Below are 13,126 nucleotides of genomic sequence, written 5' to 3' on the forward strand. Positions count from 1 at the left end.
ATACTGAGATCAGCTTTGGGAAGCCTCAGCTTAAGGGACTTGCCCCAGCCCTCAGGTGTTCACCTCCCTTGCAGTGCAGACGCAAAGGTATATTATGAAATCTGCTTTCTCCCTCAATGTGGAGGATGTATGCACAGCCTCTTATTCCCTCCCCCCCCCCTCCCCATTATGAATTGCACCAGTGGGGTTATAGTATAAACAAGAAATAAGTTTAACTACAAAAAGTTAATTTTAAGTGGTTAAAGAGATAGCAAACAGAACAAAGCAGTTTACTAAGCAAATAAAACAAAACACGCATACTAAGCTTATTTCACTAAATAAATTGGTTACAAATAGTAATTTCTCACCCTAAATATTGTCACAGGTAGATTACAGAAAGTCTTGAAAGGCAGCTTCGCTGGTCTCTAGCTTTAGACCTCAGGTATTATTACTCACAAGCTAGATGCCCTTCCAGCTTGGACTCAACCTTTCTCCTCCTCCTCCTCCCCCCAGTTCAGTTCTTGCTTCCAGGTCAGTGTCTCTTTGGGTGGGGAGGTAGTGAAGAACCACAATGATGTCACTCCCCTGCCTTACCTAGCTCTTGTGTGTAGCAGGAACCTTTTGTCTCCCAATGGAAGAACACTAGCATTCCAAGGGGTGAGTCCAGTACCAGGTGACTCAGACCCATGTCTCTGCAGGGCTGTGACAGATGCATAGTTATTATTCCTAACTTCAGATACAGAAATGAAACAGGCATACAAATTGGATAATCACATTCAGTTTCCAATGATATCTTACATTAGCATAAAGTATATCTCAGTTATGTCATATTCATATTAGAAGCATATTTTCATAAAGAATATGGAGTGAAATGTCACAAGATGATCATACTGAGTCTACATAATATATGTAACTATTAAAGCGAATATTTATCCATTTCAGTTTCACTGAAGTACAATTTCAATGGATGTTGAGCAACAGAAATAAAAATAGTATTGTGATAAGAATCAACCTCTTCCCAACTCTTTACTTATTTGTGTATTTATTTTTATAGGAACAGAACTTCCTGGTCAAATGATTTCCATTGCTGCTTCTACAATTGCCATGGCAATATCTATCACAGGATATGAGTCAAATAATGAGCAACATTCACCCCAACCCTCAGGTGACTGAACACTCTGTAAGAAAATATTTGAATTTGTTCTAGAAGCATGAACCAAGAGGAAACTAGAAACAAATTTTAAAACATTCTCTGACCCACAAATTACCACACTTATCCCTGTAAAGTTGGTGTTCCTGGTTTAAAAATTGTTCAAAAGGCAGCAGTATTAACATGTAAATGACTATTTTAAATATAATTTTTATGACCTAGTCATTTAAACTGTTACCTGCAGAGGCAGAAGTGGTGTCTGAGAGAAATTTTCTTTCATAATTAGTGTTCTATGAAAAGAGCTTTTTCTTAGTGGATTTCCTGCTGTACTTATTTCTTTCCCTTGATATCTTCATGGTAGCAAGAAAAAGTTAGGCTTCATGCCTGTGTGGAGGCAGCCTTGAACAAGCTTTGTAATGCCAGACTTTGTGGACAGTACTGTGGAGGCAAAAGTCTTCCTTTTGTACGCCTGCTCAACGATGGCATAAGACTAAAACATTTTTTCTTGCCGTTAGTTTAATTCAGCATGTAGTTTCAAAGACCGTGTGTCTGGCTTCTGTTGCAAGTAATCTGTGTAAGCAGCAATTTGAGAAGATGAAGGTTCAATAAAGATATTTGGGGGTGGAAAACCTCTTGGGTCATGGGCGAAAGATCACTATAAAGACAAAATAGGCCTTTGATGGAATGTTTTGCTGACAAAATAATAGTCCTCCAGAGCTCTCTGGAAACTAAAATGTTCCATCAGCATCTGAGGATGATGTCAAAACAGGCTCAGCAACCTGACAGGACTGGAGTGCCCTAATCTCAAACTTGAAGTTGAACATCCTAAATAAAAAATAAAATTCAAGCTACTCCAAAAATAAGTGAGTTTAAAAGACATGATCTTGGTTTCAACACACAAATAGTGCTCCGTATGATAGGACATACAGATCAGTGTGAGGTTATTTCAAGCACACTGCATTAATAACATTTCTTCTAGCTAAAGATTGGATTCATTGAAATTAAAAAGCTACTTCCACCTCCAGATAGTAACTGATGTGCAGCAGTCTAACTACATCTTACTCAGACAGATGGATACACAAGTGTATTCACATACACATTTACGAATTTAAGTGTTCCAATACAAATAGTACTCAAACAAGATTTAGGTTTGAAACGTTTAGCAACACACTCATTTTTAAAATAAAAAAGGCAATCTTTCTGCTCTCATAGTATTTCATCCTGTTCCAAGTGAAACTAACCTCTTCACTCAGACTAGCATGCTAAAATTTCAAAGATAAGCACTTCTTCACATAATACATTGGAAAAAATGGCCAGAGAGATCTCTTGAAATTTCAGGTTGGAGCAATATGGCTATAGCTGTCTTTTCTTTTGCAGCTGTTTCCCTTGAGTGTGGGGTGTAGTGTCTTTTTTGCTTTGCTCACCCCCTCGTGGCACTCCCCTCTTTCCCCTGCCCGCCCCCCCAAAAATAACCAAAAACCAAAAAATGTATGAAGCCTGGGAGTATGAGAGAAGTGATTTAGCTAGATTTTGGATGGTCTGCTGATGAACTAGGGCCTGGTTTTCCTGCAAGATCATAAGTGTTCATCGGGTAATGTCAATCCCAGTTAGTGGTGATATGTGCAAAATCAGGTTTGAAGATAACCAAGAACCCTGCTGGTATTTTTTTTTTTTCATCAACTAAAACAAGGCACCTCATGTTAATAAAACTTAATAAAATCAATTCCCAACACCTCTGAGGCCAGGTTCTGTTGAACACTGAGCTGGGGGTTGAAGATAGAACCGTGTAATGGGTAGACTAGTGTAGGATGCAGTTTTGTTGCCTGGCTCTTATGCAGATGTCTACAACCAGAAGAGCCACCTGCAAATTTCCCTGACAGTAGGATCTGTCTATGTAAAGTAGGGCTGCAGATTTGTCACAGCATTTTTATCAAAAATCATGGAACATTTATGATAACCTTAGTAAAAAGCCACAGATTTTGTCTGTGTGGTGGGAGTTTTTTTTTTTTTTTTTTTTTTAATTAAAAAAAAACTGCTGATACAAATGAGGAGGAGGGCTACTGGAGAGCAAGCCCACCCCACGCTCCTCCTGAGGTTTGTCCCAGCTCCCCACTCTGGCCGTTGCGACTTAGTGCAGGGAGTTGCAGTGCCGTTCTGGTTTGGCCCAGCCACCCTTTCAGTGACAGCATTGGGACCCCCTGCACCAGGTCACAACAGCCAGAGTTGGGAGCTGGACCCAGCCTTGTGGGACAGAAACAACTACTGTGGAGTGAGTTTAATAAAACTATGGACACAAAGACAAATCACAGACAAATGGGAAAATCACAGTATCCATGACATTTTTCCAACCATGACAAACCTGCAGTCCTGATTCCAGAATTGTCCCTCTGAAGATTAGAATGTCTGTTGTGCCATTATGAAGTGATGGATATTGTTATAATCATGGTTGAGAGCTTTTTTTTTTTTTTTGTTCAGAATATTACCAATCAACACTGGGATTCACGGTCTGTTACCATCTGGTTTTTAAGTTCTCAGCCATTTTGGGCTGTTTTACATACTTGAGTTTACAGATCACACGTGTGTGAAAGCTACTAGTTTATCTCTAAAAGTCAAAGAACAAAAGTGAGCCACACGAATGCATTTGTAGAATATTAGTACGTTGCATTACAGTAAGTCTCTTTGGGGTGGAGTAATGAAATGCATTCTAATTTTCTGTAAACTGGGATTTTGATTAGAATGAAATATTATACACTGGTTAAGTAATCAGCACTTCTTAAATTTTAATGTTTAATGTGTTCATCTTTTAGCTAGTAAGCTAGTGAAGATGAAGCTTAATTAAACGTTTAGTGTCATCTTAGTCATACAATGACATATTAGTTATCTACTAATTTTTAAAGTTCTTTGCTTTCTTTATGGTATTGTTTCCAAGGATATTAAAGTATGACATGCAAAGTAATATAATTGAGATCACTGCATGAATATTGTATAAGTTTAGTATGATCATATCTAAAAAGAACACCACACGTTATACTTAAATGATTTGTAAGATGGAAGTGTTCACTTCAAAGTATACTGTGTGCACTTTGAAGTTAGGACTTTGATTTAAAAATAGCCTGGAGCATGCATTTGGATTTTATTGAACTCATAGCCAAAATACATTATTCATCTTTGCCATGAGGATAATACAGTAAATTCTTCTCATTTTGTAGCTGACAATATAGTATACATCTTAGATTTTGTTTTCCTCTGGAAAACGTAACACATTCTCTATTTTTGTTGGGTTATTTGGTGAAGTAGGATTGCACTGCTATGCATTTAGCTGTTAAGACCTTAGGGTAAATGTTGGTGAGCTACTAGGTAATCTTCTTCAGTTCAGCAGTAGAAATTAATGTGATAACTTCTTCTTTTTCTAGAAACAGCAGAAAGTGGGCAACTCTCTCAAGACTCATCCTCTTCGTTTTCCTCCTCTTCGTCCACTTCCGGTGGCAGACACAGGCCTGAGATTGGAGCTTTTCTTAGAAAGAAGAAAACCAGTGATATCTACTTCGTTACACTTGTATGGGCCATTGTCGTAGTTCAAATCTGGCTGAACCTCTGGATTGTGCAGTTATTACCAGTGCCTGTTGCAGGTCATTGTCTAGTTCTTAATAATGCCAGTTAAAATATTATGTACAACACTATTGGATTTTTAGAACTTCTTATTTATCTTGCACTTAAATATGGATGCTTCATTTGCCTATCTTCAGCCTATTATGAAAATACTGTGCGTGGTTATAGCACAGATTCACTTAATTTGTAATTATAAGGAGTTACAGAATGTCTATTGTAGTATCTGGCTAACTTGATATTTCTTAAAATGAAATTAATAATTAAGAGAGAACATGCTTCTCTGCTGCCTTCATCTCTTAATCAAACAATTCAATGGTAGGTTTGTGTTTCAGTATATTTTGTGGACAGCCACTTTCAGAAATGTGGCCTATTACCAAGAATGATCTTCCTGCAGCATCCAAATGTTTCACGCTTGATACATATATTGGAGAAGAAAAGTGGTGTATAGTTTCCTGTCTTAAAAATAGCCAAAATCAGATATCTTCCAGAGCAGTAAGAAACTCCACAGTGAACAGTTATGGAACAACTTTCCCATGAGGGAATTTTTTTCCTAACGCTTGTAAGTTACGGTGAGCTTTTGAAGTATGAACGTTATTCCTTTTAGAAACAGATAGATCACATCCAGTGTAACTGTAGATGTTCTTATATTTTTGACCCTATGCCATTTAACATTTTTCACAATGACATGGATGAAAACAAAGTAAAGATCGGGGGAATGATAAGTCATGAAGCCGACAAGTCACTGATCCAGAGTTTCAGTTTTGTTTTATAACATTAGTATTTCCAATCAGTATAAAGTTATTCTGTTTATTTTTAAAAAACCCTTCCTTTGACAGCCCGGTGGTTCTAGTTTACCCTATAAAACGTAATGATTCACTGTTCTAGATTTGGCTCAGTTTATAATTGCGCTGCCCCCTTTATGACTTAATCAATAAAACTAATAGATAAGGCAGAAGGGACCACTGTGAAAGGAAAAAATGTTCTTGCATTATAGGAAAAGATATTCCTATAGAAAGGGCTTGATTTTCCCAGAGTAGAGAGGGCTGTGACTAATGCTACTCCATGTTTCAGAAATGTCTTGATACTGTTAACACTTCCCATTCGGTTCACTTACACTTCAGAAGAACGATGTTATCTTAAAATTACTTTTGTTCAGGGTGGTGGGAATTTTTTTAATAAAACATAGAAGGGAAAGAAGAATTTTAGTTTAAAAGTTAAACAGAAGATCAGTCGTGAAACATCTGAAACTTAAGTGCAGCATATGTGTGAAAATAAGCTGTCTCTTCTATTAATTTGTTCCCTTGTTCTTCTGTTTTTTTCCCTTTTTATTCTACCCCTGTTGCAGCTCATATTCACTTCCTTTATACTATTTTAACTTTCTTGCTGTGCCTTGTGGATAGTTATTTTTCCTCTTTCCCTAATTTGGATTCTTCTGCTTTCACTAGATTTAATTCTTTTCCCTATTAACAAGATATGACTGCTATATCACAAATATGCCTGGAGCCTTCTGATATGCTTTTGTCAGTTGTTTTAGGAACTAATGTTTGGGTGTTTTTTTTGTTTTGTTTTGTAAAATTTAGTGTTTTGGAATGTGTGGAATATATTTTTTATTTTTGGATGTTTATTGGTACTTCAGTCTTGCAAGAGACTTAATTGTTAATGCAGTACACAAATTTGCCACATGGTGGAGCCAATAGTAAGTAAAAGCAAAGCTTGAAAAAGTTGTAAAATACATTACTCTATTTGTGAGCAAGAGCATAAGCTTACAGAACTGGTTTACAGATAAGTCTTTTGTTGAACTTTGATAAATTCCCTGTAGACATTAAAATTTGACCTTTAGGGCAATGACATTTTGTGTGTCTAGATATTTCCAAAAGAAGGCATGTTGTGAATTTTGAGGGTTTATTTTTTGTAGTGTTTGTCAATAGATACTGCATCTAATTTGGAGGAGTTTTTGAATGAACATTATAAGAGTTTTATTAAATATTAACATGATTTGTTAGACTATTAAATTTCAATACTGTTACAGTGAATAAGTTTTTAATGTTGTTGCATAGGGGGCTGTGTTGCTACCTATTTCCTTTTAGGATACTGATTTCAACACAACCATTGTTTACCTCAGGATTTTGGTTTGGTGCATTAAGTGAACAAATTTGAACAAATCTTAGCATTCACTTTCAATTGATCCATTTTATGACATTCAGCATTGCTGCCTTGTGGCAAAACTAATCTACAATAAGAAAGAGTCCACAGATGATGGTTCTGTTCACGACTTGATTTTTTAAAAAAAATTGTACTTCAGTTTTTTTTAAATTAATGGTTCCTGAATGTCAGTCACAGCAATGGGTTGGGTTTTTAAATGGGGTGTGTTAAATGCAAAAAACTGTTTAATGCAGTTTTACTTGCATGAATTTTTGATTCTTCGAGTGATGTCCCTATGTGTGCTCCACTGTAGGTGCAGCCTAGGATTGGAGATTATCAGTGCCTGTCAGACCGCACATGTGCACCTCCCCCATCTTGCGCCATGAGCTGTGTGCACATGTAGATAGATAAAGTATAAAAAAATATAGCCCTGTGGTCCCCAGTTCCTTCTCTACTGCCTTTGGTCTGGGACAGAATCCACAACAGAGCTCGCTTCTCCTTTGCTCAGTTAGGTAGTGCCTTGCCTGTTACTTTTTAGTGTAGTTTAGTAGTTATTTCCTCCCTTTTCATCTTATCCCTATTTTTTTAAAAAAAATCGCTTTTATGCCTTCCTACCCTCCCTGTTAGTTTGTAGCTTAGCTTTTTTTGTTTCCTGCTTCCTGACCAGGAAGTTTTTTTCCCCTCACCTGTATGCCTTTATCTCCCGTGTTTAAGAGGTGCGTTTTCTACTGGCTTGTCTTCCCGGTGATAGATGGTCATCCACAGGGCATTTGTGCCTGAGGGAGGGACGTGTCCTGCAAAAGCGTACTCACTGCCACAACCTCACTGCCAGGGTCAGAAAAGGCTGGGACATTCAGTTGCAACTTCTCATGGAGAAATCTCTGCATCCTGCATCTGATGCTGGCCTGGACGCTTTCCCTGCACGGCTCTCTCACTCCACTAGATTGTTCACCGATCCTCATTCGCCATGCCCTTCTGAAAGAAAATATTTTCTTTTCTGCTCTAAAGATAAAGAAATGAGCTCCCTCATCACCCTATGAGACACTGCCTGCCAGAACATCATTTCCTGCAAGGTCGTTTGCCTTGACATCCTTGGAGAGGGGACTGCTCCAGGGCCTGTCCGAGTACCTCAGGTACTGGAGCTAAGGAAAGGTCTAAAGACCCTAACTGGGCAGACCTGCAGCCCTCCGCACCGTGTATTAGTGCTGGGGACAGAGACTCAAGACTTTCAAGAACAGTGCCAAACCAGCTGTGGGTATTGTGCTGCCAGTGTCCATTTCAGCACTGAGCAAGTCCTATTCACCAAGCAAGCCTTCCACACCATCTACTGGCTGCTCAGGAGAATGCACCTCTCCCTCAGCACTGATTACATGCCAGTACTGACAATGCTCCTTCCTCCTCCCCAAGAGTTCCGATATGCCAAGGACCTACCTATCTCTGGTGTGCCTGAGTCACCGCTGCTCAGGCATGACCTCCCTCCACTTCAGTCTCTCTCTTTCTGGACTCTCACTGTTCTTCCCTTTCTCCTCCGAGGACAGCACCCCATTTTCCCAGCGACACAGAGGAGGATGAGGAGTACTCTATCCCACCCTCATACTTGAGATAGGCACAAAAGACTTCCTCTACGCGTCCTCACTATCCACAAGCAGACCAGGGCCCTGATATCGACCGTCATGGATGCAACCCCAGGTGCTGCACCCTCAACATTGGCCTTACTGGGATGCTTGGACCATGTACAGAGCACTGTTTGGGAAACCTCTGGTGAAGCAAAGCCAGAGGCCTACATTTTTGCCTTCTCTGTTGGTCTCTGGACCGCCAGAGGCTGAACCTCTCCCTGTAGCAGGTAAGGAGGAAGTACAGGAGGAGGAAATTCTACCACCACTCCACTTCTTTCCCCGATGAGGCTATCATGCCTCCACCTCCTGCTGCTGACTGCAAACATTTCCAGGAGTTGTTTTTCAGGATTCCTTTGGAGGAGGTGAAAGATCAACAATATAAGCTGCTTGGCATCCTGCACACATTTTCCTCCTCCAAAATAGCTATGAGGACCTTCTCTATCCTGCCAAAGTGCTCTGGCAGACTCCAGCGTCCATCCCAGCAACCTGCAATGGGTGGACAAAAGATATGTTCCCACAAAAGACTTGGAATTTTTTTTCTCAACTCACCCCAAATTCCTTAGTCGTCAAGAAAAAGGATGCCAATACCTCGACCCACCTGTCATGACAGAGACTGGAAGCGATTGGATCTGTGTGGCCTCCAATTCTGAATATCCAATTACGAGGCTCTCATGGCTAAGATTGTACCTCAGCTACCCTAAATTACAGGAACTCTGCCAAGATCTTCCTGATAACAAAAAAAGAACAACTCCAGGTGCTCATATCCGAAGGACGCCTCTTGGCCCATAGAGCTTTACAAGCCTCTTTGGATTTCACAGATACTGCTGCCTGTTCCATTGTGACTGAGATTGGCATCATGGCGGCACATCTCTGGCCTTCCTAAGGAGGTACAAACCACTGTCTAAGACCTAGCCTTTGAGGGCCCCAAATTATTTGTGGAGCGTACATTCCCTTCAGGACTCACGGTGGGTGGGATTGCAGGGGAAGTTGATATTTCCTTGGGCGTCTCTTCAACAGTAGAGTGTAAATGCTGAGGGAGCGATGAGTTGCTTACAATACGCTCCCGATTTGGCACTATGATACTTGGTGCTGTCAGCAGAAGTCCCCTACCAAGTACAGACATAAGACTCCTCAAGGGGCTACCTCTCACACACCTTCAACCAAACAACAATTTTGAAGGTGAGCTTGTGACCCTGAGAAGCCTCCCCCTGTACCAGTCACATCAACCATATCCAGCATCCCACCAGTTTGGCAACCACTTAGCCCCTTTCTTTCCATCGTGAGGGCTAATTGCCTTGGACAAGTGGATTCGAGAGATCAAGGAAGGATGTTCCGTCCCTCTTCAGTGATCCTTCTCATGAGCCCATTCTTAAAATGATTGGGGTTATTAACGAGCTCCATTTGACTATTTGTCAGCCATCATGACCTTTCACTACCAGACAGATGCTGTCTTCACCCAACTGCTCAGGAAACATTTCCTGAAGGACTTGCAAAATCTTTATCCTCACGTATAGGATCCAATCCCAGCTTGGGACACCAGCCTTGTCCTACACTCTACTAGACCTCCATTTTGAACCAATGGCAACATGGTCCTATGTTCATTTATCTATGTAAACAACATTTCTTGTTGCTATCACCTCTGCTCGACCGGTTGGCAAAATTGGAGCTCTTATGGTATACCTCTGTACACAGTTTTTCATAAAGACATGGTTACATGACATCCTCATCCCAAATTTTTACTCAAGGTACCATCCTCTTTCCATCTAAATTGCTTTCCCTGCTTCTTTCCAAAGCCGCGCAGCAGTCAAGCGGAGGCAACATTGCATCATCATCGATCTCTCGATTTTGAGGATAATCTCTACAACACATTTACGTATGGGTCCTGAGATGACTCAAGAGTCTGATCCTGGAACCACAGGGTCCGCCTGCAGTAGGTACAGACATTTTTGGCTTTTTTTGTTCTCCCCCCCCACCCCACCCCCGGTCCCGCCCCCGCCCCTTCCTTCCTTCTCTCAATCTCTCTCTTCAGCTTTGAGGGCAAGGCGCTTCTCCCCGAAGCGGACCACAGCCTGATGGAGTATGTGGTGCCATTGAGGTTGGTTGGTGGTTTGCTCCTCCCAGCTTGTGATCTGCACATCAGTTTTCTTGAGATACACTTTGTGTCTCTGTAGTGTTTCCTCTGACCATCACAGGATCTCTGACCATGGGCGAGCTGAGAGTAGAGCACTTGTTTTGGGAGGCGAGAGTCTGGCATCCCCGCCCAACGTCCAGACCAGTGGAGTTGGTGTATGAGGATCATTGCTTCAATGCTGGTGACATTGGCTTCAGTGAGGATGCTGGTGTTAGTGCAGCGATCTTACCACTTGATGCTAAGGAGGCATCGTTGGTGGTACCTCTCCAGACTCTTGAGGTGCTGTTAAGTCACCCAGATTTAGCATCCATAAAGGAGTGTAGGAATAACAGTTGTCTTATAGACCCGGATCTTGGTGTCCTGCTGTAGGTCACGGTTCGTGAAAACATGGAGCAATTTCTCAAAGGAAGCACTTGCACACTGGATCCTGTACTGGAGCTCACTTGTGATTTTTGCATGTTGAGAAAGTTGGCTACTGAGGTAGTAGAAGTAGTATTCTATTGTTTCCAAAGTCTGTCCCTCAGTAGTGATTTGTGGTGGGTCATGTGCAAGGCCTGAAGCAGGCTGATGGAAAACTTTTTAGTCTTCTCAATATTGAGTGAGAGTCCTACTCTTCAGTAAGCTTGTGCAAAAATATCACGTGTGGATTGAAGGTCATTCTTAGTGTATGTGAGGGTGGCACAGTCATCAGCATACTGAAGGTCAGTAATGGACGCCCTGAGGACTTTAGACTTCAGGCGGAGAAGTCGAAGATTAAAAACCCGCCCATCCATTCTGTATTGAATGTCAACTCCATTGGGGAGGAGGTTTTTAACGAGGACCAAAATGACTGCTAAATTGATGGAGAACAGGGTTGGGCAATAATGGATCCTTGCTTAATCCCAGTTTTGATGACGAAAGGGTCTGTCTCCAAGCCATTACCACCGTTCTCTGTAGTCATCTGATCACCAAAAATCCTTAGGACCTTAATAAATTTTGGAGGTCAGCCAAAACTGGCCAGCACCTTCCAGAAGGCTTCAAAATTGACTGAGTCGAAGGCCTTTGTCAAATCGAAGGCCGTGTACAGGTCCTGATTTTGCTCAAGATCCTCCTGTCATGCTTTATCAGCATAAAGTTCAGTCTCCTTGGTCTTTTTTTACGACCAGTTGTTTTTGATGTTGTGGGTTTTCCTTTGGGCTTCGGACTTGGTTCCTTGTATGACTCTTCCTTCTGCTGGTGTAATGTCTTTTTGCCATATGCGATGAGCTTTTCTTTTCCTGTCAAGCAGGCCCTGAATCTCAGCATCATTCTCATCAAACCAATCTTGGTGATCACGGGTGACATAGCTGATGGTCTCAGCACGTGCCGAAAGAATGGCAGCCTTTAATCTCTTCCAGAAACTTTCATTATTGTCATCAGCTGTAGATATAGTGGAGACCCTGCTGAAGTTTGTCCTGACTCACTATGTGTTGAAGGGACTTGATGCTGAATTTCTTTCTTACTGATTTTGCCTGTTTACGATGCCTTGAAGCGATCTGGAAATTCATGATAGATTTAACAAGGCCAAGGTCTGTCCAACAGTCATTGGTTTCATGCATGGCCCTTGTGATGCAGACACCCTTCCGATCTTGAGCTCTGACAATAACATGGTCAAGAAGGTGCCAATGCTTGGACAGAGAGTGTCTCCAGGTGGTCTTATACTTATCACTTTGTCTAAAGATGGTGTTTGTGATGACCAGGCAATGTTCTATGCATTTTCTCAGGAGGAGGATGCTGTTGGAATTGGCCTTTCCTACTCCTCCTTTTCTAATAGTGCCATTCCAGAGGTCTAATTCATACCCGATTCTAGCATTAAAATCTTCGAGGAGAATGACCTTGTTCTCCTTGGGAATATTGGTCAAGATCTGTATAGAATTGTTCCTTGATATACTTGTCAACATCGAGTGTTGGAGCCCATGCACTGATGACAGCAGCAGGCTGGTTGTTGCTGAGCTTAAGATGAAGAGTCATAAGATGTTCGTTGATTCCTACAGGAAGTTCTGTAAGCTGACTGACACTTATTCTTAATTGCAGAACCGACACCATGAGTGCCCCTGTCCTCTGCAGATTTTTCTTTCCAGAAAAAGGTGTAGCCTTCACCACCTCCTGTCAGTTGACCTTCATCCAGGCACCTTGTCTCACTCAAGGCGGTGACGTCAGTGTTTATATCTCACACGTTCTCTGGCGACAATAGCAGTTCTTCTTTCCAGTCATACGTTATTTTTGTTATCTGTCAGCATGTGAACGTTACATGTAGCAAAATTCACTGTCTTTTTATAGTTCCAACTGCAGGCAGAGCGATCCCACTGGATGCGGTAATCCAGCCAGGAGTGGGTGAGACAGCCTAGGTTTAGGGCATCTTTTCTAGTCTTCTCCCCATGTGTGTTGATCAGAGGGGATCCTAAAGAGGACTGCTCAGTTGCGATAGCCGCTGCCAAATTACACACGTCTCAGTCCAGGTGCCAGACGACCATCCAGCTA

At 41.4% G+C, this 13,126-nt stretch overlaps 1 protein-coding gene across 6 annotated transcripts in view; it reads left to right on the forward strand.

Moving 5' to 3' along the window:
* The window catches only part of TMEM245 (transmembrane protein 245), a 122,614-nt gene that overhangs the window by 14,180 nt on the left and 95,308 nt on the right, over positions 1 to 13,126 (forward strand). For 5 of the 6 annotated variants that reach the window (XM_043540421.1, XM_037889912.2, XM_037889916.2 and 2 more), the window contains exons 4-5: positions 1,034 to 1,144; positions 4,543 to 4,758. In XM_043540421.1, coding sequence (XP_043396356.1) covers positions 1,034 to 1,144; positions 4,543 to 4,758 — 327 coding nt within the window. The remainder of the gene's footprint in view (positions 1 to 1,033; positions 1,145 to 4,542; positions 4,759 to 13,126) is intronic. The other variant, XM_037889913.2, reaches the window with a different exon arrangement.

The sequence above is a fragment of the Chelonia mydas genome, chromosome 2, assembly GCF_015237465.2.
Source record: "Chelonia mydas isolate rCheMyd1 chromosome 2, rCheMyd1.pri.v2, whole genome shotgun sequence".
Lineage (NCBI taxonomy): Eukaryota > Metazoa > Chordata > Testudines > Cheloniidae > Chelonia > Chelonia mydas.